Here is a 23,443-nt window from a genome sequence, read left to right on the forward strand (position 1 = left end):
AAGTTTATGTGTGGGGGGGGTGCATTTTCCTGGCATGGTCCAGGTCCACTTGTAGAATCTATGCCACGGTGCATTGAAGCTGTTCTGGCAGCTCGTGGTGACACAACACCTATTTAAGACGTTTATGTAGGCGTTTCCTTTATTTTGACAATTACCTGTATTTGATCAAATTTTAACCAGTTATTTTTTTTTTTTTAACTATTGATCCTCTGCGACTAAATTATGTTCTCTGGTGTATTTTGAACATTGAGAGCACGCTCCTGTGATTGGATAGATTTTATTTTTTTATTTTTTAATAACTCAATATTTTTTATTTTTTGCCTCTTGGGCCCAGCCCCTGACTCACACAATTATTTATTATGCAGTTTATTTTATTAATCAGTTACACAATCAAGGCAGGGCCCCCCAGTTACCCACGTGGACGCCCCTGCCTCTTCTTCTTCTCTCCCTCGTCTGATAATTAGCAGAGCGGCAGCAGGCTGTCTAAAACTCATTGACAGCAGGCTCCTGAATCCTCCTGTCGTTGGCGGTTGCAGTAAAAAATATCTCTATCTAATATATATATATACTGTATATAAGTGTCTTGGGGGGGGCCCCACACGGGCCTGGGCCCAGGGGCTTCAGCCCCGGTAAGCCCCTGCATTAATCTGGCCCTGTATGTAGGGATTAGGTTGCCATTTGAGACAATTGTGTCTGCAATGTGCAAAGTGTCTTTTTAATTTCCATATTACTGCTTTAAATTTACTATAATACAAACATCAACAATCTGTTTGAACATATTAGCCATAAGGTCTAAACAACAACAACCTGTTTGAGCCATAAGGCCTAAACAATGTTCCATATTTAAAAATGACTATTCATCTCTTTTAAAAAAAAAATGTTTTCTAATGTATTTGACTTTAATCAACATTATAGTTTAATGCACATTTTAAGGTTCACTCTTTGTATATCTGTCTGGGATGAGTTGACGAGTCCTTGTCCCAAACGGTCCCTTGTGTACTACTTGAGACCAGGGCCCCATTTTGGGTTCACTATAAGGAATAGGCCAGGGTGCCACTTGGGACTCATATTTTATAAAGAGGTTAGGAACTTATTACATGTATTAATATGAATTGACCCGTCTGTCCCCAACCAACAATCCTGCGCCTGCTTGTTCAGAAACCAATCTATTGATTACAGTCTATTGCTCAACACATGGATGAGACTAAACACTTCTATTAGCTTCTGACATCACTTCCCTTTTTTGGGGGGGGGGGAAAGAGAAATAACTATATTGTTGTGATGTTTTGGGAGGCGGCAGCACACCGTGTGGTTACTGACTGTTCTACTGAACCCAACAGAACAGTGGCTGTAGGTGTAATGTATTATTCATATGGGTTTTTTTTCTTCTATTTGGCTCCTGTAAATATGTGAAGAGTTTGAATGGCTTATTATAACTGGGTGTTTTGAAACGGGTTTATATATCAACTTCTTGATGTAAAATAATAAAACACATGTTGTTAAACTGGTATAAGTCGACCAAGTCTTTTTATTTTATTTATTTATTTATCAAGAGTTAACTAGTACATGCATAGGGTGGGGAAGAACTGTGACAATGTGGGGTGGGTCTCATTTCTCAATTAATCTTTCATTGATTCCTTGTATCTTCTCGCCTTGCCTCGTCCACAAAAAAGCATCGGCTGTGTTTGAGCGGATCGATACCGTAATGTATCATGGGTAAATTGACTGACTGATAGTTATTTATGATGCGATGGGTTTTATCTACATCAGTCACTTAGCAGTGATCTGAAATGTCGAACAAACTAACACATGGAATTGTTTTAATCTGGTTTTCCCATGGCTCATTTAGCTATTTGATTTTTAATTTTAGGACCCTGTTATGTATATAAAAACAACATTTGATAAAATACTGACTTGTCTTTTATTTACTACTATAGCCCACAGAAACCGATTTTGAATAACACATAAATGGCAACAACAACAAAAAATACCTGATTTATTGGACTAAGGAATAATGTTCATTTAAGGGTTTTGAAGTGTGTGTTCTATATCTAGGAGATCGAAGAAAGCTCTTTTTTTGACACATATTTATTAACCCCTTATTGTTGTTGGCAACACTACTACTTCCATTCATTTGTATGGGTTATCTTCAAAACAAGTCCCATGACACCATCATGAGAGTCTCATCTTTCCATAGAGTCGTCATGTTATTTTTTTTTTTTTTTTAGGCCAAACCGTTCAGACGTTAAACATTTTTGTGATGTGTCATGGTCTAACAAACACCGCTGTAGCTCGGTCACCTTCCAACACAGATGTGGAAGACGCAGCCCAGGCAGATTGAGACGCAGCCCAGGCAGATTGAGACGCAGCCCTGGCAAAAACATTTCTCTAACATAATCTGACAGATTTTGATGGGGATGTTATTTAGATTGACACACGGGTACGTCAATAGATTTAAGGATTTCTATTAAAGCCATTATTTTAAAAATATATTTTACAAAATCCAGAACACTTGTCATATTTATTAGACCCATGTAGTTCCACACTTTGTCCACAGAACGTGCTGTTGCAGACGTTGACAGTTGTCACTAGTTACCACAGCCACAAAGTTTTTTTTTTCCGGAATAGTCAGGGTTTAGCCATAATTATGACTTTGCGGCTGTGGTAAGTAGTAACAACCACACAAAGAGGACGCCTGATTTCTCGGCCACTGATGATGACGCACACACGGCTCTGCAGCCATAGCAGCCGAACACGACGGCGTAAACAAACAACGGATTCTCACTGAAGAGCTCTCTTTATGAAGGAATATTACCTTTTCTTTTGAAATAGGGTTTTGTTTTACCTGACACTTATCCCTAAAAAGCCAGCTAGTACGTAAAACGAGCTACGGTCGCTAAGCAGCGCTTAAACGCTGACGTTAGCTAGCTGTGTTGGATGCTAGGTTAGCTAACTAACGTTGGGCTAGTTAACGGTGTTTAGCCGCTATCTTTTGCAGTTTGTGAAAAGTACTAAACATAATAATAGTTTTCTAGTGTAGTTCAGCTAGGAAACTTACCTGCTAATGTTATTAGCTAGTTCTAGCTAACGTTACAAGCGGGCCAAGGATTATTTGAGAGAAGCAACAAGTACACTCACTAGTACTGGCAGTAGCTAGTATTTTTACTTCGACAGTCCAACGATGTCTAAGAAGGGCACTTGTATTGGCCCCTAGGCCTAACTCATGCAGCTGTATGATGATAATGAGCTGAAATGCCGACCAGAGGCATTTGATCCATTCAGAGTCGTTGCTACATGACTATTTTCCGCCGATTATCTGAGTTTGGACAGCAATGTTTAGTCTGATGGCGAATTGTTGCAACTGGTTGAAACGCTGGCGGCAGCCCGCAAGGTGAGTGGATGAAGGACTACTAGTTAGCTAACGGAAGTTAAAATGGCTGGTTATGTATTTAAATATTCACACTATTTTTGATTTATTGGCCATTTGATTTGTGAATGGGGTACCAGTACTGCCAGCTACCCAGTTCACCCCATGTCAGAATCTGTGGTTTCATAGAATGTCTTGTTCGCTATATATATCACCCAACAGGTGTGTGTGTGTGTGTGTGTGGTATATAGCATGCTGCTGCTGGGTTACCAGGTAGTCATGTGACTAAGGTGCTAAACTACAGCCACTTTTAGCAGCTGTCACTCCTTAAAACTGCAGAAGTACCCCCTCTCTCCAGATCTCGATTAAAAAGTCATAAACCCCAGGGCTGTTATTTTTTTACATGTTCTATTTCATTCTGTTTGCTTTCATGATATACCTATTCTCATTATAAAATATATGTGTGTTGTTGACTGTGATAAAGGCACAGGATCATATGTGTGTTGTTGACTGTGATAAAGGCACAGGATCATATGTGTGTTGTTGACTGTGATAAAGGCACAGGATCATATGTGTGTTGTTGACTGTGATAAAGGCACAGGATCATATGTGTGTTGTTGACTGTGATAAAGGCACAGGATCATATGTGTGTTGTTGACTGTGATAAAGGCACAGGATCATATGTGTGTTGTTGACTGTGATAAAGGCACAGGATCATATGTGTGTTGTTGACTGTGATAAAGGCACAGGATCATATGTGTGTTGTTGACTGTGATAAAGGCACAGGATCATATGTGTGTTGTTGACTGTGATAAAGGCACAGGATCATATGTGTGTTGTTGACTGTGATAAAGGCACAGGATCATATGTGTGTTGTTGACTGTGATAAAGGCACAGGATCATATGTGTGTTGTTGACTGTGATAAAGGCACAGGATCATATGTGTGTTGTTGACTGTGATAAAGGCACAGGATCATATGTGTGTTGTTGACTGTGATAAAGGCACAGGATCATATGTGTGAGTTTGAAGTTTGGGGAAGCTTATTTTCACTATAAAAACACACCTTTTATTATAAAGCATATCGTGCATCATAACATTTGCATACTGATGTAAGATAATGTTGACTATTAGATTGGATAGTCATAATTTAGGCTAATAATATAACCTAATCACTGTTGGCAAAAAAAAACTAACCAAAAAAACCGTTCAATGCATGGCTGACAGTGTGGAGTAGGCCTCAGTTATAGGCCAGGGTTCCTGCAGGTGGGTTTTATTTGATCCCCCCAAATTCTCAGATCATTTGTATTTATTTTTCCTTCTTCTCTGTTGTTGGACATAAGACTGTGAAAAACACCAGGAAATCAGCTCCCAAGTAATTTTTATTTAAGGAATATGTTACCAATATTATTCCTACCATAATAGAGACGCACATGATCATGTACAAATGTAAACCAGGTTTGAAATGATTATTTTAGTCAAACATTATATCTGTTTGGGCTTCTTGCGGTCAATTTTCAGTCTACAAATGATTTGTAATTATGTTCAGGCCATCCGCTACCAGGGAAAGAAATCGTCCCTCAGCTGAATCTCGTTGATGATCCTTGCTATAGGCTGTTTCTCTTCTTCCTTTGCAGGGGGATTATTTATTTATTTCTTTGCTTTTTATAAACACATTTCATGTAATTCAAACCTCAAATGTAGTCTTATGATGGATAGTTGACCCAAATTACAAAATGACATTTGCTACGTTGTTTTCCTTACCCTGTAATCAGTCGATGGATAAGACAGCAATCCAAGTTTTGGATTTGTTTAGCATTTACAGCACAAAACCAATATCTCTGATGTTTAGCATTTACAGCACAAAACCAATGTAAGTCAATATTTCTGATGTTTAGCATTTACAGCACAAAACCAATATCTCTGATGTTTAGCATTTACAGCACAAAACCAATATCTCTGTTTAGCATTTACAGCACAAAACCAATGTAAGTCAATTTATCTGGTGAACAGCTGGCTCTACACAACCAATGGGATGGGTGGGTTTATCTGGTGAAAAGCATGAGCTGGTGCCCCCGAAACAGTTGGTAGAGGGGCCGACCCGACGGCCGGGACAGTTGGAGGAGGAGGGGCCGACCCGAATTCCGGGACAGTTGGAGGAGGAGGAGGGGCCGACCCGACGGCCGGGACAGTTGGAGGAGGAGGAGGGGCCGACCCGACGGCCGGGACAGTTGGAGGAGGAGGAGGGGCCGACCCGACGGCCGGGACAGTTGGAGGAGGAGGAGGGCCGACCCGACGGCCGGGACAGTTGGAGGAGGAGGAGGGGCCGACCCGACGGCCGGGACAGTTGGAGGAGGAGGAGGGGCCGACCCGACGGCCGGGACAGTTGGAGGAGGAGGAGGGGCCGACCCGACGGCCGGGACAGTTGGAGGGGCCGACCCGACGGCCGGGACAGTTGGAGGGGGCCGACCCGACGGCCGGGACAGTTGGAGGAGGAGAGGGCCGACCCGACGGCCGGGACAGTTGGAGGAGGGGCCGACCCGACGGCCGGGACAGTTGGAGGAGGGGCCGACCTGACAGCCAGTAAACTGTAGGCTATACCAATAGAGACTCTATATGAAGCTCCCAGTAATGTATTGACTAAACCACCAATGTTTCACCATTTTGTATTAATCACAATTAATCTTTACATTTAAGTGTAATGTCCCTGAAACACAGTTTATGTTAGTTTGTAAGATGTTTTCAGACCTTCGGCAGCGATTACAGCCTCAAGTCTTCTTGGGTATGACGCTACAAGCTTGGCACATCTGTATTTGGGGAGTTTCTCCCATTCTTCTCTGCAGATCCTCTCAAGCTCTGTCAGGTTGGATGGGGAGCGTCGCTGCACAGCTATTTTCAGGTCTCTCCAGAGATGTTCGATCGGGTTCAAGTCCGCCTGACCAAGGCCCTTCATCCCCGATTGCTCAGTTTGGCCGGGCGGCCAGCTCTAGGAAGAGTCTTTCCAAAGAGTGGTTCCAAACTTCTTCCATTTCAGAATGATGGAGGCCACTGTGTTCTTGGGGATCTTCAATGCAGCAGAAATGTTTTGGTTCCCTTCCCCAGATCTGTGCCTTGACATAATCCTGTCTCGGAGCTCTACAGACAATTCCTTCGACCTCATGGCTTGGTTTTTGCTCTGACATGCACTGTCAACTGTGGGACCTTATATAGACAGGTGTGTGCCTTTCCAAATCATGTCCAATCAACTGAATTTACCCCAGGTGGACTCCAATCAAGTTGTATAAACATCTCAAGGATGATCAATGGAAACAGGATGCACCTGAGCTCAATTTCAAGTCTCATAGTAAAGGATCTGAATACTTATGTAAATAAGGTGTTTTTATTTTTAATGCATTTGCAACATTTCTAAAAACCTGTTTGCTTTGTCATCATGGGGTATTGTGATGTCATTACGGGGTATTGTGGTGATGTCATCATGGGGTATTGTGATGTCATTACGGGGTATTGTGGTGATGTCATTACGGGGTATTGTGGTGATGTCATTACGGGGTATTGTGGTGATGTCATCACGGGGTATTGTGGTGATGTCATTACGGGGTATTGTGGTGATGTCATTACGGGGTATTGTGGTGATGTCATCACGGGGTATTGTGGTGATGTCATTACGGGGTATTGTGGTGATGTCATTATGGGGTATTGTGTGTAGATGTTTATTTAATCCATTTTAGAATAAGGCTGTAATGTAACAAAATGTGGAAAAAAGTCAAGGGATCTGAATACTTTATGAATGGAAGGGGTGTCCACATACTTTTGTGTAGATAGATATATTACACTATATATACATCGCACACACACACACACACACACACACACACACACACACACACACGCAGACAGACAGTAGCTCTTCTAATCCTCAGAAAGGCCTAAATCACCTTGTCTTACCTGCAGCACTACTACTGCACTGTTGGAGCTAGAAACACAAGCATTTAGTTAGATATTACTGCACTGTTGGAGCTGGGAACACAAGCATTTAGTTAGATATTACTGTTGGAGCTAGAAACACAAGCATTTAGTTAGATATTACTGTTGGAGCTAGGAACAGAAGCATTTAGTTAGATATTACTGTTGGAGCTAGAAACACAAGCATTTAGTTAGATATTACTGCACTGTTGGAGCTGGGAACACAAGCATTTAGTTAGATACTACTGCACTGTTGGAGCTAGGAACACAAGCATTTAGTTAGATATTACTGTTGGAGCTAGGAACACAAGCATTTAGTTAGATATTACTGTTGGAGCTAGAAACACAAGCATTTAGTTAGATATTACTGTTGGAGCTGGGAACACAAGCATTTAGTAAGATATTACTGCACTGTTGGAGCTAGAAACACAAGCATTTAGTTAGATATTACTGCACTGTTGGAGCTGGGAACACAAGCATTTAGTTAGATATTACTGCACTGTTGGAGCTAGGAACACAAGCATTTAGTTAGATATTACTGCACTGTTGGAGCTAGGAACACAAGCATTTAGTTAGATATTACTGCACTGTTGGAGCTAGAAACACAAGCATTTAGTTAGATATTACTGCACTGTTGGAGCTAGGAACACAAGCATTTAGTTAGATATTACTGCACTGTTGGTGCTGGGAGCACAAGCATTTAGTTAGATATTACTGTTGGAGCTGGGAACACAAGCATTTAGTTAGATATTACTGCACTGTTGGAGCTGGGAACACAAGCATTTAGTTAGATACTACTGCACTGTTGGAGCTAGAAACACAAGCATTTAGTTAGATATTACTGCACTGTTGGAGCTAGAAACACAAGCATTTAGTTAGATATTACTGCACTGTTGGAGCTAGAAACACAAGCATTTAGTTAGATATTACTTCACTGTTGGAGCTGGGAGCACAAGCATTTAGTTAGATATTACTGTTGGAGCTGGGAACACAAGCATTTAGTTAGATATTACTGCACTGTTGGAGCTAGGAACACAAGCATTTAGTTAGATATTACTGCACTGTTGGAGCTGGGAACACAAGCATTTAGTTAGATATTACTGTTGGAGCTGGGAACACAAGCATTTAGTTAGATATTACTGCACTGTTGTAGCTGAGAACACAAGCATTTAGTTAGATATTACTGTTGGAGCTAGAAACACAAGCATTTAGATATTACTGCACTGTTGGAGCTAGGAACACAAGCATTTAGTTAGATATTACTGCACTGTTGGAGCTAGGAACACAAGCATTTAGTTAGATATTACTGTTGGAGCTGGGAACACATGCATTTAGTTAGATACTACTGCACTGTTGGAGCTGGGAACACAAGCATTTAGTTAGATATTACTGTTGGAGCTGGGAACACAAGCATTTAGTTAGATATTACTGCACTGTTGGAGCTGGGAACCCAAGCATTTAGTTAGATATTACTGCACTGTTGGAGCTAGAAACACAAGCATTTAGTTAGATATTACTGCACTGTTGGAGCTGGGAACACAAGCATTTAGTTAGATATTACTGTTGGAGCTAGAAACACAAGCATTTAGTTAGATATTACTGTTGGAGCTAGGAACAGAAGCATTTAGTTAGATATTACTGTTGGAGCTAGGAACACAAGCATTTAGTTAGATATTACTGCACTGTTGGAGCTAGGAACACAAGCATTTAGTTAGATATTACTGCACTGTTGGAGCTAGAAACACAAGCATTTAGTTAGATATTACTGCACTGTTGGAGCTGGGAACACAAGCATTTAGTTAGATACTACTGCACTGTTGGAGCTAGGAACACAAGCATTTAGTTAGATATTACTGTTGGAGCTAGGAACACAAGCATTTAGTTAGATATTACTGTTGGAGCTAGAAACACAAGCATTTAGTTAGATATTACTGTTGGAGCTGGGAACACAAGCATTTAGTAAGATATTACTGCACTGTTGGAGCTGGGAACACAAGCATTTAGTTAGATATTACTGCACTGTTGGAGCTGGGAACACAAGCATTTAGTTAGATATTACTGCACTGTTGGAGCTAGGAACACAAGCATTTAGTTAGATATTACTGCACTGTTGGAGCTAGGAACACAAGCATTTAGTTAGATATTACTGCACTGTTGGAGCTAGAAACACAAGCATTTAGTTAGATATTACTGCACTGTTGGAGCTGGGAACACAAGCATTTAGTTAGATATTACTGCACTGTTGGTGCTGGGAACACAAGCATTTAGTTAGATATTACTGTTGGAGCTGGGAACACAAGCATTTAGTTAGATATTACTGCACTGTTGGAGCTGGGAACACAAGCATTTAGTTAGATACTACTGCACTGTTGGAGCTAGAAACACAAGCATTTAGTTAGATATTACTGCACTGTTGGAGCTAGAAACACAAGCATTTAGTTAGATATTACTGCACTGTTGGAGCTGGGAGCACAAGCATTTAGTTAGATATTACTGTTGGAGCTGGGAACACAAGCATTTAGTTAGATATTACTGCACTGTTGGAGCTGAGAACACAAGCATTTAGTTAGATATTACTGTTGGAGCTAGAAACACAAGCATTTAGATATTACTGCACTGTTGGAGCTAGGAACACAAGCATTTAGTTAGATATTACTGCACTGTTGGAGCTAGGAACACAAGCATTTAGTTAGATATTACTGCACTGTTGGAGCTGGGAACACAAGCATTTAGTTAGATATTACTGCACTGTTGGAGCTAGAAACACAAGCATTTAGTTAGATATTACTGCACTGTTGGAGCTGGGAACACAAGCATTTAGTTAGATACTACTGCACTGTTGGAGCTAGGAACACAAGCATTTAGTTAGATATTACTGTTGGAGCTAGAAACACAAGCATTTAGTTAGATATTACTGCACTGTTGGAGCTAGAAACACAAGCATTTAGTTAGATATTACTGTTGGAGCTAGGAACACAAGCATTTAGTTAGATATTACTGTTGGAGCTAGGAACAGAAGCATTTAGTTAGATATTACTGTTGGAGCTAGAAACACAAGCATTTAGTTAGATATTACTGTTGGAGCTAGAAACACAAGCATTTAGATATTACTGCACTGTTGGAGCTAGGAACACAAGCATTTAGTTAGATATTACTGCACTGTTGGAGCTAGGAACACAAGCATTTAGTTAGATATTACTGCACTGTTGGAGCTGGGAACACAAGCATTTAGTTAGATATTACTGCACTGTTGGAGCTAGAAACACAAGCATTTAGTTAGATATTACTGTTGGAGCTGGGAACACAAGCATTTAGTTAGATATTACTGTTGGAGCTGGGAACACAAGCATTTAGTTAGATATTACTGCACTGTTGGAGCTGGGAATACAAGCATTTAGTTAGATATTACTGCACTGTTGGAGCTGGGAACACAAGCATTTAGTTAGATATTACTGCACTGTTGGAGCTAGAAACACAAGCATTTAGTTAGATATTACTGCACTGTTGGAGCTGGGAACACAAGCATTTAGTTAGATACTACTGCACTGTTGGAGCTAGGAACACAAGCATTTAGTTAGATATTACTGTTGGAGCTAGAAACACAAGCATTTAGTTAGATATTACTGCACTGTTGGAGCTAGAAACACAAGCATTTAGTTAGATATTACTGTTGGAGCTAGGAACACAAGCATTTAGTTAGATATTACTGTTGGAGCTAGGAACAGAAGCATTTAGTTAGATATTACTGTTGGAGCTAGGAACAGAAGCATTTAGTTAGATATTACTGTTGGAGCTAGAAACACAAGCATTTAGTTAGATATTACTGTTGGAGCTGGGAACACAAGCATTTAGTTAGATATTACTGCACTGTTGGAGCTAGGAACACAAGCATTTAGTTAGATATTACTGCACTGTTGGAGCTGGGAACACAAGCATTTAGTTAGATATTACTGTTGGAGCTGGGAACACAAGCATTTAGATATTACTGCACTGTTGGAGCTAGGAACACAAGCATTTAGTTAGATATTACTGCACTGTTGGAGCTAGGAACACAAGCATTTAGTTAGATATTACTGTTGGAGCTGGGAACACAAGCATTTAGTTAGATATTACTGCACTGTTGGAGCTAGGAACACAAGCATTTAGTTAGATATTACTGCACTGTTGGAGCTGGGAACACAAGCATTTAGTTAGATATTACTGTTGGAGCTGGGAACACAAGCATTTAGTTAGATATTACTGCACTGTTGGAGCTGGGAACACAAGCATTTAGTTAGATATTACTGTTGGAGCTAGAAACACAAGCATTTAGATATTACTGCACTGTTGGAGCTAGGAACACAAGCATTTAGTTAGATATTACTGCACTGTTGGAGCTAGGAACACAAGCATTTAGTTAGATATTACTGCACTGTTGGAGCTGGGAACACAAGCATTTAGTTAGATATTACTGCACTGTTGGAGCTGGGAACACAAGCATTTAGTTAGATATTACTGTTGGAGCTAGAAACACAAGCATTTAGATATTACTGCACTGTTGGAGCTAGGAACACAAGCATTTAGTTAGATATTACTGCACTGTTGGAGCTAGGAACACAAGCATTTAGTTAGATATTACTGCACTGTTGGAGCTAGGAACACAAGCATTTAGTTAGATATTACTGCACTGTTGGAGCTAGGAACACAAGCATTTAGTTAGATATTACTGCACTGTTGGTGCTGGGAACACAAGCATTTAGTTAGATATTACTGTTGGAGCTGGGAACACAAGCATTTAGTTAGATATTACTGCACTGTTGGAGCTAGAAACACAAGCATTTAGTTAGATATTACTGCACTGTTGGAGCTAGAAACACAAGCATTTAGTTAGATATTACTGCACTGTTGGAGCTAGAAACACAAGCATTTAGTTAGATATTACTGCACTGTTGGAGCTGGGAGCACAAGCATTTAGTTAGATATTACTGTTGGAGCTGGGAACACAAGCATTTAGTTAGATATTACTGCACTGTTGGAGCTAGGAACACAAGCATTTAGTTAGATATTACTGCACTGTTGGAGCTAGGAACACAAGCATTTAGTTAGATATTACTGCACTGTTGGAGCTAGGAACACAAGCATTTAGTTAGATACTACTGCACTGTTGGAGCTGGGAACCCAAGCATTTAGTTAGATATTACTGCACTGTTGGAGCTAGAAACACAAGCATTTAGTTAGATATTACTGCACTGTTGGAGCTAGAAACACAAGCATTTAGTTAGATATTACTGCACTGTTGGAGCTGGGAACACAAGCATTTAGTTAGATATTACTGTTGGAGCTGGGAACACAAGCATTTAGTTAGATATTACTGTTGGAGCTAGGAACACAAGCATTTAGTTAGATATTACTGTTGGAGCTGGGAACACAAGCATTTAGTTAGATATTACTGTTGGAGCTAGGAACACAAGCATTTAGTTAGATATTACTGTTGGAGCTGGGAACACATGCATTTAGTTAGATATTACTGCACTGTTGTAGCTAGAAACACAAGCATTTAGTTAGATATTACTGTTGGAGCTGGGAACACAAGCATTTAGTTAGATATTACAGCACTGTTGGAGCTGGGAACCCAAGCATTTAGTTAGATATTACTGTTGGAGCTGGGAACACAAGCATTTAGTTAGATATTACTGTTGGAGCTGGGAACACAAGCATTTAGTTAGATATTACTGCACTGTTGGAGCTGGGAACCCAAGCATTTAGTTAGATATTACTGCACTGTTGGAGCTAGAAACACAAGCATTTAGTTAGATATTACTGCACTGTTGGAGCTGGGAACACAATCATTTAGTTAGATACTACTGCACTGTTGGAGCTAGGAACACAAGCATTTAGTTAGATATTACTGTTGGAGCTAGAAACACAAGCATTTAGTTAGATATTACTGCACTGTTGGAGCTGGGAACAGAAGCATTTAGTTAGATATTACTGTTGGAGCTAGGAACAGAAGCATTTAGTTAGATATTACTGTTGGAGCTGGCAACACAAGCATTTAGTTAGATATTACAGCACTGTTGGAGCTGGGAACCCAAGCATTTAGTTAGATATTACTGTTGGAGCTGGGAACACAAGCATTTAGTTAGATATTACTGCACTGTTGGAGCTGGGAACCCAAGCATTTAGTTAGATATTACTGCACTGTTGGAGCTAGAAACACAAGCATTTAGTTAGATATTACTGCACTGTTGGAGCTGGGAACAGAAGCATTTAGTTAGATATTACTGTTGGAGCTAGGAACAGAAGCATTTAGTTAGATATTACTGTTGGAGCTAGGAACAGAAGCATTTAGTTAGATATTACTGTTGGAGCTAGAAACACAAGCATTTAGTTAGATATTACTGTTGGAGCTGGGAACACAAGCATTTAGTTAGATATTACTGCACTGTTGGAGCTAGGAACACAAGCATTTAGTTAGATATTACTGTTGGAGCTGGGAACACAAGCATTTAGTTAGATATTACTGCACTGTTGGAGCTGGGAACACAAGCATTTAGTTAGATACTACAGCACTGTTGGAGCTGGGAACACAAGCATTTAGTTAGATACTACAGCACTGTTGGAGCTGGGAACACAAGCATTTAGTTAGATACTACAGCACTGTTGGAGCTGGGAACACAAGCATTTAGTTAGATACTACAGCACTGTTGGAGCTAGGAACACAAGCATTTAGTTAGATATTACTGTTGGAGCTAGAAACACAAGCATTTAGTTAGATATTACTGTTGGAGCTAGAAACACAAGCATTTAGTTAGATATTACTGTTGGAGCTAGAAACACAAGCATTTAGATATTACTGCACTGTTGGAGCTGGGAACCCAAGCATTTAGTTAGATATTACTGCACTGTTGGAGCTGGGAACAGAAGCATTTAGTTAGATATTACTGTACTGTTGGAGCTGGGAACACAAGCATTTAGTTAGATATTACTGTTGGAGCTAGAAACACAAGCATTTAGTTAGATATTACTGCACTGTTGGAGCTGGGAACACAAGCATTTAGTTAGATATTACTGCACTGTTGGAGCTAGGAACACAAGCATTTAGTTAGATATTACTGCACTGTTGGAGCTAGGAACACAAGCATTTAGTTAGATATTACTGCACTGTTGGAGCTGGGAACACAAGCATTTAGTTAGATATTACTGCACTGTTGGAGCTGGGAACACAAGCATTTAGTTAGATATTACTGCACTGTTGGAGCTGGGAACACAAGCATTTAGTTAGATACTACAGCACTGTTGGAGCTAGGAACACAAGCATTTAGTTAGATATTACTGCACTGTTGGAGCTAGGAACACAAGCATTTAGTTAGATACTACTGCACTGTTGGAGCTGGGAACACAAGCATTTAGTTAGATATTACTGTTGGTGCTAGAAACACAAGCATTTAGTTAGATATTACTGCACTGTTGGAGCTGGGAACCCAAGCATTTAGTTAGATATTACTGCACTGTTGGAGCTAGAAACACAAGCATTTAGTTAGATATTACTGCACTGTTGGAGCTAGAAACACAAGCATTTAGTTAGATATTACTGTTGGAGCTAGAAACACAAGCATTTAGTTAGATATTACTGTTGGAGCTAGAAACACAAGCATTTAGTTAGATATTACTGTTGGAGCTAGAAACACATGCATTTAGTTAGATATTACTGCACTGTTGGAGCTAGAAACACAAGCATTTAGTTAGATATTACTGCACTGTTGGAGCTAGAAACACAAGCATTTAGTTAGATATTACTGCACTGTTGGAGCTGGGAACACAAACATTTAGTTAGATATTACAACACTGTTGGAGCTAGAAACACAAGCATTTAGTTAGATATTACTGCACTGTTGGAGCTGGGAACACAAGCATTTAGTTAGATATTACTGCACTGTTGGAGCTAGAAACACAAGCATTTAGTTAGATATTACTGTTGGAGCTAGAAACACAAGCATTTAGTTAGATATTACTGTTGGAGCTAGAAACACAAGCATTTAGTCAGATATTACTGCACTGTTGGAGCTGGGAACACAAGCATTTAGTTAGATATTACTGCACTGTTGGAGCTAGAAACACAAGCATTTAGTTAGATATTACTGTTGGAGCTAGAAACACAAGCATTTAGTTAGATATTACTGTTGGAGCTAGAAACACAAGCATTTAGTTAGATATTACTGCACTGTTGGAGCTGGGAACACAAGCATTTAGTCAGATATTACTGCACTGTTGGAGCTGGGAACACAAGCATTTAGTTAGATATTACTGCACTGTTGGAGCTAGAAACACAAGCATTTAGTTAGATATTACTGCACTGTTGGAGCTGGGAACACAAGCATTTAGTTAGATACTACTGCACTGTTGGAGCTAGGAACACAAGCATTTAGTTAGATATTACTGTTGGAGCTAGAAACACAAGCATTTAGTTAGATATTACTGCACTGTTGGAGCTGGGAACAGAAGCATTTAGTTAGATATTACTGTTGGAGCTAGGAACAGAAGCATTTAGTTAGATATTACTGTTGGAGCTAGGAACAGAAGCATTTAGTTAGATATTACTGCACTGTTGGAGCTAGGAACACAAGCATTTAGTTAGATATTACTGTTGGAGCTGGGAACACAAGCATTTAGTTAGATATTACTGCACTGTTGGAGCTGGGAACACAAGCATTTAGTTAGATACTACAGCACTGTTGGAGCTGGGAACACAAGCATTTAGTTAGATACTACAGCACTGTTGGAGCTGGGAACACAAGCATTTAGTTAGATACTACAGCACTGTTGGAGCTAGGAACACAAGCATTTAGTTAGATATTACTGTTGGAGCTAGAAACACAAGCATTTAGTTAGATATTACTGCACTGTTGGAGCTGGGAACCCAAGCATTTAGTTAGATATTACTGCACTGTTGGAGCTAGAAACACAAGCATTTAGTTAGATATTACTGCACTGTTGGAGCTAGAAACACAAGCATTTAGTTAGATATTACTGTTGGAGCTAGAAACACAAGCATTTAGTTAGATATTACTGTTGGAGCTAGAAACACATGCATTTAGTTAGATATTACTGCACTGTTGGAGCTAGAAACACAAGCATTTAGTTAGATATTACTGCACTGTTGGAGCTGGGAACACAAGCATTTAGTTAGATATTACTGCACTGTTGGAGCTAGAAACACAAGCATTTAGTTAGATATTACTGTTGGAGCTAGAAACACAAGCATTTAGTTAGATATTACTGTTGGAGCTAGAAACACAAGCATTTAGTCAGATATTACTGCACTGTTGGAGCTGGGAACACAAGCATTTAGTTAGATATTACTTCACTGTTGGAGCTAGAAACACAAGCATTTAGTTAGATATTACTGTTGGAGCTAGAAACACAAGCATTTAGTTAGATATTACTGTTGGAGCTAGAAACACAAGCATTTAGTCAGATATTACTGCACTGTTGGAGCTGGGAACACAAGCATTTAGTTAGATATTACTGCACTGTTGGAGCTAGAAACACAAGCATTTAGTTAGATATTACTGCACTGTTGGAGCTGGGAACACAAGCATTTAGTTAGATACTACTGCACTGTTGGAGCTAGGAACACAAGCATTTAGTTAGATATTACTGTTGGAGCTAGAAACACAAGCATTTAGTTAGATATTACTGCACTGTTGGAGCTGGGAACAGAAGCATTTAGTTAGATATTACTGTTGGAGCTAGGAACAGAAGCATTTAGTTAGATATTACTGTTGGAGCTAGGAACAGAAGCATTTAGTTAGATATTACTGCACTGTTGGAGCTAGGAACACAAGCATTTAGTTAGATATTACTGTTGGAGCTGGGAACACAAGCATTTAGTTAGATATTACTGCACTGTTGGAGCTGGGAACACAAGCATTTAGTTAGATACTACAGCACTGTTGGAGCTGGGAACACAAGCATTTAGTTAGATACTACAGCACTGTTGGAGCTATGAACACAAGCATTTAGTTAGATATTACTGTTGGAGCTAGGAACACAAGCATTTAGTTAGATATTACTGTTGGAGCTAGAAACACAAGCATTTAGTTAGATATTACTGTTGGAGCTAGAAACACAAGCATTTAGTTAGATATTACTGTTGGAGCTAGAAACACAAGCATTTAGATATTACTGCACTGTTGGAGCTGGGAACACAAGCATTTAGTTAGATATTACTGCACTGTTGGAGCTAGAAACACAAGCATTTAGTTAGATATTACTGTTGGAGCTAGAAACAAGCATTTAGTTAGATATTACTGTTGGAGCTAGAAACACAAGCATTTAGTCAGATATTACTGCACTGTTGGAGCTGGGAACACAAGCATTTAGTTAGATATTACTGCACTGTTGGAGCTAGAAACACAAGCATTTAGTTAGATATTACTGCACTGTTGGAGCTGGGAACACAAGCATTTAGTTAGATACTACTGCACTGTTGGAGCTAGGAACACAAGCATTTAGTTAGATATTACTGTTGGAGCTAGAAACACAAGTATTTAGTTAGATATTACTGCACTGTTGGAGCTGGGAACAGAAGCATTTAGTTAGATATTACTGTTGGAGCTAGGAACAGAAGCATTTAGTTAGATATTACTGTTGGAGCTAGGAACAGAAGCATTTAGTTAGATATTACTGCACTGTTGGAGCTAGGAACACAAGCATTTAGTTAGATATTACTGTTGGAGCTGGGAACACAAGCATTTAGTTAGATATTACTGCACTGTTGGAGCTGGGAACACAAGCATTTAGTTAGATACTACAGCACTGTTGGAGCTGGGAACACAAGCATTTAGTTAGATACTACAGCACTGTTGGAGCTGGGAACACAAGCATTTAGTTAGATATTACTGCACTGTTGGAGCTAGAAACACAAGCATTTAGTTAGATATTACTGTTGGAGCTAGAAACACAAGCATTTAGTTAGATATTACTGTTGGAGCTAGAAACACATGCATTTAGTTAGATATTACTGCACTGTTGGAGCTAGAAACACAAGCATTTAGTTAGATATTACTGCACTGTTGGAGCTGGGAACACAAGCATTTAGTTAGATATTACTGCACTGTTGGAGCTAGAAACACAAGCATTTAGTTAGATATTACTGTTGGAGCTAGAAACACAAGCATTTAGTTAGATATTACTGTTGGAGCTAGAAACACAAGCATTTAGTCAGATATTACTGCACTGTTGGAGCTGGGAACACAAGCATTTAGTTAGATATTACTGCACTGTTGGAGCTAGGAACACAAGCATTTAGTTAGATATTACTGCACTGTTGGAGCTAGAAACACAAGCATTTAGTTAGATATTACTGTTGGAGCTAGAAACACAAGCATTTAGTTAGATATTACTGTTGGAGCTAGAAACACAAGCATTTAGTCAGATATTACTGCACTGTTGGAGCTGGGAACACAAGCATTTAGTTAGATATTACTGCACTGTTGGAGCTAGAAACACAAGCATTTAGTTAGATATTACTGCACTGTTGGAGCTGGGAACACAAGCATTTAGTTAGATACTACTGCACTGTTGGAGCTAGGAACACAAGCATTTAGTTAGATATTACTGTTGGAGCTAGAAACACAAGCATTTAGTTAGATACTACAGCACTGTTGGAGCTAGGAACACAAGCATTTAGTTAGATATTACTGTTGGAGCTAGAAACACAAGCATTTAGTTAGATATTACTGTTGGAGCTAGAAACACATGCATTTAGTTAGATATTACTGCACTGTTGGAGCTAGAAACACAAGCATTTAGTTAGATATTACTGCACTGTTGGAGCTAGAAACACAAGCATTTAGTTAGATATTACTGCACTGTTGGAGCTGGGAACACAAACATTTAGTTAGATATTACAACACTGTTGGAGCTAGAAACACAAGCATTTAGTTAGATATTACTGCACTGTTGGAGCTGGGAACACAAGCATTTAGTTAGATATTACTGCACTGTTGGAGCTAGAAACACAAGCATTTAGTTAGATATTACTGTTGGAGCTAGAAACACAAGCATTTAGTTAGATATTACTGTTGGAGCTAGAAACACAAGCATTTAGTCAGATATTACTGCACTGTTGGAGCTGGGAACACAAGCATTTAGTTAGATATTACTGCACTGTTGGAGCTAGAAACACAAGCATTTAGTTAGATATTACTGTTGGAGCTAGAAACACAAGCATTTAGTTAGATATTACTGTTGGAGCTAGAAACACAAGCATTTAGTTAGATATTACTGCACTGTTGGAGCTGGGAACACAAGCATTTAGTCAGATATTACTGCACTGTTGGAGCTGGGAACACAAGCATTTAGTTAGATATTACTGCACTGTTGGAGCTAGAAACACAAGCATTTAGTTAGATATTACTGCACTGTTGGAGCTGGGAACACAAGCATTTAGTTAGATACTACTGCACTGTTGGAGCTAGGAACACAAGCATTTAGTTAGATATTACTGTTGGAGCTAGAAACACAAGCATTTAGTTAGATATTACTGCACTGTTGGAGCTGGGAACAGAAGCATTTAGTTAGATATTACTGTTGGAGCTAGGAACAGAAGCATTTAGTTAGATATTACTGTTGGAGCTAGGAACAGAAGCATTTAGTTAGATATTACTGCACTGTTGGAGCTAGGAACACAAGCATTTAGTTAGATATTACTGTTGGAGCTGGGAACACAAGCATTTAGTTAGATACTACAGCACTGTTGGAGCTGGGAACACAAGCATTTAGTTAGATACTACAGCACTGTTGGAGCTGGGAACACAAGCATTTAGTTAGATACTACAGCACTGTTGGAGCTGGGAACACAAGCATTTAGTTAGATACTACAGCACTGTTGGAGCTGGGAACACAAGCATTTAGTTAGATACTACAGCACTGTTGGAGCTAGAAACACAAGCATTTAGTTAGATATTACTGCACTGTTGGAGCTGGGAACCCAAGCATTTAGTTAGATATTACTGCACTGTTGGAGCTGGGAACACAAGCATTTAGTTAGATATTACTGCACTGTTGGAGCTAGAAACACAAGCATTTAGTTAGATATTACTGTTGGAGCTAGAAACACAAGCATTTAGTTAGATATTACTGTTGGAGCTAGAAACACATGCATTTAGTTAGATATTACTGCACTGTTGGAGCTAGAAACACAAGCATTTAGTTAGATATTACTGCACTGTTGGAGCTGGGAACACAAGCATTTAGTTAGATATTACTGCACTGTTGGAGCTAGAAACACAAGCATTTAGTTAGATATTACTGTTGGAGCTAGAAACACAAGCATTTAGTTAGATATTACTGTTGGAGCTAGAAACACAAGCATTTAGTCAGATATTACTGCACTGTTGGAGCTGGGAACACAAGCATTTAGTTAGATATTACTTCACTGTTGGAGCTAGAAACACAAGCATTTAGTTAGATATTACTGTTGGAGCTAGAAACACAAGCATTTAGTTAGATATTACTGTTGGAGCTAGAAACACAAGCATTTAGTCAGATATTACTGCACTGTTGGAGCTGGGAACACAAGCATTTAGTTAGATATTACTGCACTGTTGGAGCTAGAAACACAAGCATTTAGTTAGATATTACTGCACTGTTGGAGCTGGGAACACAAGCATTTAGTTAGATACTACTGCACTGTTGGAGCTAGGAACACAAGCATTTAGTTAGATATTACTGTTGGAGCTAGAAACACAAGCATTTAGTTAGATATTACTGCACTGTTGGAGCTGGGAACAGAAGCATTTAGTTAGATATTACTGTTGGAGCTAGGAACAGAAGCATTTAGTTAGATATTACTGTTGGAGCTAGGAACAGAAGCATTTAGTTAGATATTACTGCACTGTTGGAGCTAGGAACACAAGCATTTAGTTAGATATTACTGTTGGAGCTGGGAACACAAGCATTTAGTTAGATATTACTGCACTGTTGGAGCTGGGAACACAAGCATTTAGTTAGATACTACAGCACTGTTGGAGCTGGGAACACAAGCATTTAGTTAGATACTACAGCACTGTTGGAGCTAGGAACACAAGCATTTAGTTAGATATTACTGTTGGAGCTAGAAACACAAGCATTTAGTTAGATATTACTGTTGGAGCTAGAAACACAAGCATTTAGTTAGATATTACTGTTGGAGCTAGAAACACAAGCATATTAGATATTACTGCACTGTTGGAGCTGGGAACACAAGCATTTAGTTAGATATTACTGCACTGTTGGAGCTAGAAACACAAGCATTTAGTTAGATATTACTGTTGGAGCTAGAAACACAAGCATTTAGTTAGATATTACTGTTGGAGCTAGAAACACAAGCATTTAGTCAGATATTACTGCACTGTTGGAGCTGGGAACACAAGCATTTAGTTAGATATTACTGCACTGTTGGAGCTAGAAACACAAGCATTTAGTTAGATATTACTGCACTGTTGGAGCTGGGAACACAAGCATTTAGTTAGATACTACTGCACTGTTGGAGCTAGGAACACAAGCATTTAGTTAGATATTACTGTTGGAGCTAGAAACACAAGTATTTAGTTAGATATTACTGCACTGTTGGAGCTGGGAACAGAAGCATTTAGTTAGATATTACTGTTGGAGCTAGGAACAGAAGCATTTAGTTAGATATTACTGTTGGAGCTAGGAACAGAAGCATTTAGTTAGATATTACTGCACTGTTGGAGCTAGGAACACAAGCATTTAGTTAGATATTACTGTTGGAGCTGGGAACACAAGCATTTAGTTAGATATTACTGCACTGTTGGAGCTGGGAACACAAGCATTTAGTTAGATACTACAGCACTGTTGGAGCTGGGAACACAAGCATTTAGTTAGATACTACAGCACTGTTGGAGCTGGGAACACAAGCATTTAGTTAGATATTACTGCACTGTTGGAGCTAGAAACACAAGCATTTAGTTAGATATTACTGTTGGAGCTAGAAACACAAGCATTTAGTTAGATATTACTGTTGGAGCTAGAAACACATGCATTTAGTTAGATATTACTGCACTGTTGGAGCTAGAAACACAAGCATTTAGTTAGATATTACTGCACTGTTGGAGCTGGGAACACAAGCATTTAGTTAGATATTACTGCACTGTTGGAGCTAGAAACACAAGCATTTAGTTAGATATTACTGTTGGAGCTAGAAACACAAGCATTTAGTTAGATATTACTGTTGGAGCTAGAAACACAAGCATTTAGTCAGATATTACTGCACTGTTGGAGCTGGGAACACAAGCATTTAGTTAGATATTACTGCACTGTTGGAGCTAGGAACACAAGCATTTAGTTAGATATTACTGCACTGTTGGAGCTAGAAACACAAGCATTTAGTTAGATATTACTGTTGGAGCTAGAAACACAAGCATTTAGTTAGATATTACTGTTGGAGCTAGAAACACAAGCATTTAGTCAGATATTACTGCACTGTTGGAGCTGGGAACACAAGCATTTAGTTAGATATTACTGCACTGTTGGAGCTAGAAACACAAGCATTTAGTTAGATATTACTGCACTGTTGGAGCTGGGAACACAAGCATTTAGTTAGATACTACTGCACTGTTGGAGCTAGGAACACAAGCATTTAGTTAGATATTACTGTTGGAGCTAGAAACACAAGCATTTAGTTAGATACTACAGCACTGTTGGAGCTAGGAACACAAGCATTTAGTTAGATATTACTGTTGGAGCTAGGAACACAAGCATTTAGTTAGATATTACTGTTGGAGCTAGAAACACAAGCATTTAGTTAGATATTACTGTTGGAGCTAGAAACACAAGCATTTAGTTAGATATTACTGTTGGAGCTAGAAACACAAGCATTTAGATATTACTGCACTGTTGGAGCTGGGAACACAAGCATTTAGTTAGATACTACAGCACTGTTGGAGCTGGGAACACAAGCATTTAGTTAGATATTACTGCACTGTTGGAGCTAGAAACACAAGCATTTAGTTAGATATTACTGTTGGAGCTAGAAACACAAGCATTTAGTCAGATATTACTGCACTGTTGGAGCTGGGAACACAAGCATTTAGTTAGATATTACTGCACTGTTGGAGCTAGAAACA

General features: G+C 39.3%; 1 protein-coding gene across 2 annotated transcripts in view; it reads left to right on the forward strand.

Annotated features, from left to right (window-relative positions):
• Positions 1-2,822: 2,822 nt before the first annotated feature.
• Positions 2,823-23,443, forward strand: part of LOC106575013 (ADP-ribosylation factor-like protein 13B) — a 44,467-nt gene continuing 23,846 nt past the window's right edge. For both annotated transcript variants that reach the window (XM_045699607.1, XM_045699608.1), the window contains exon 1: positions 2,823-3,391. In XM_045699607.1, the coding sequence (XP_045555563.1) occupies positions 3,333-3,391 (59 nt within the window). In that variant the 5' untranslated portion in view covers positions 2,823-3,332. The remainder of the gene's footprint in view (positions 3,392-23,443) is intronic.

This window comes from Salmo salar, chromosome ssa17, assembly GCF_905237065.1.
Source record: "Salmo salar chromosome ssa17, Ssal_v3.1, whole genome shotgun sequence".
Lineage (NCBI taxonomy): Eukaryota > Metazoa > Chordata > Actinopteri > Salmoniformes > Salmonidae > Salmo > Salmo salar.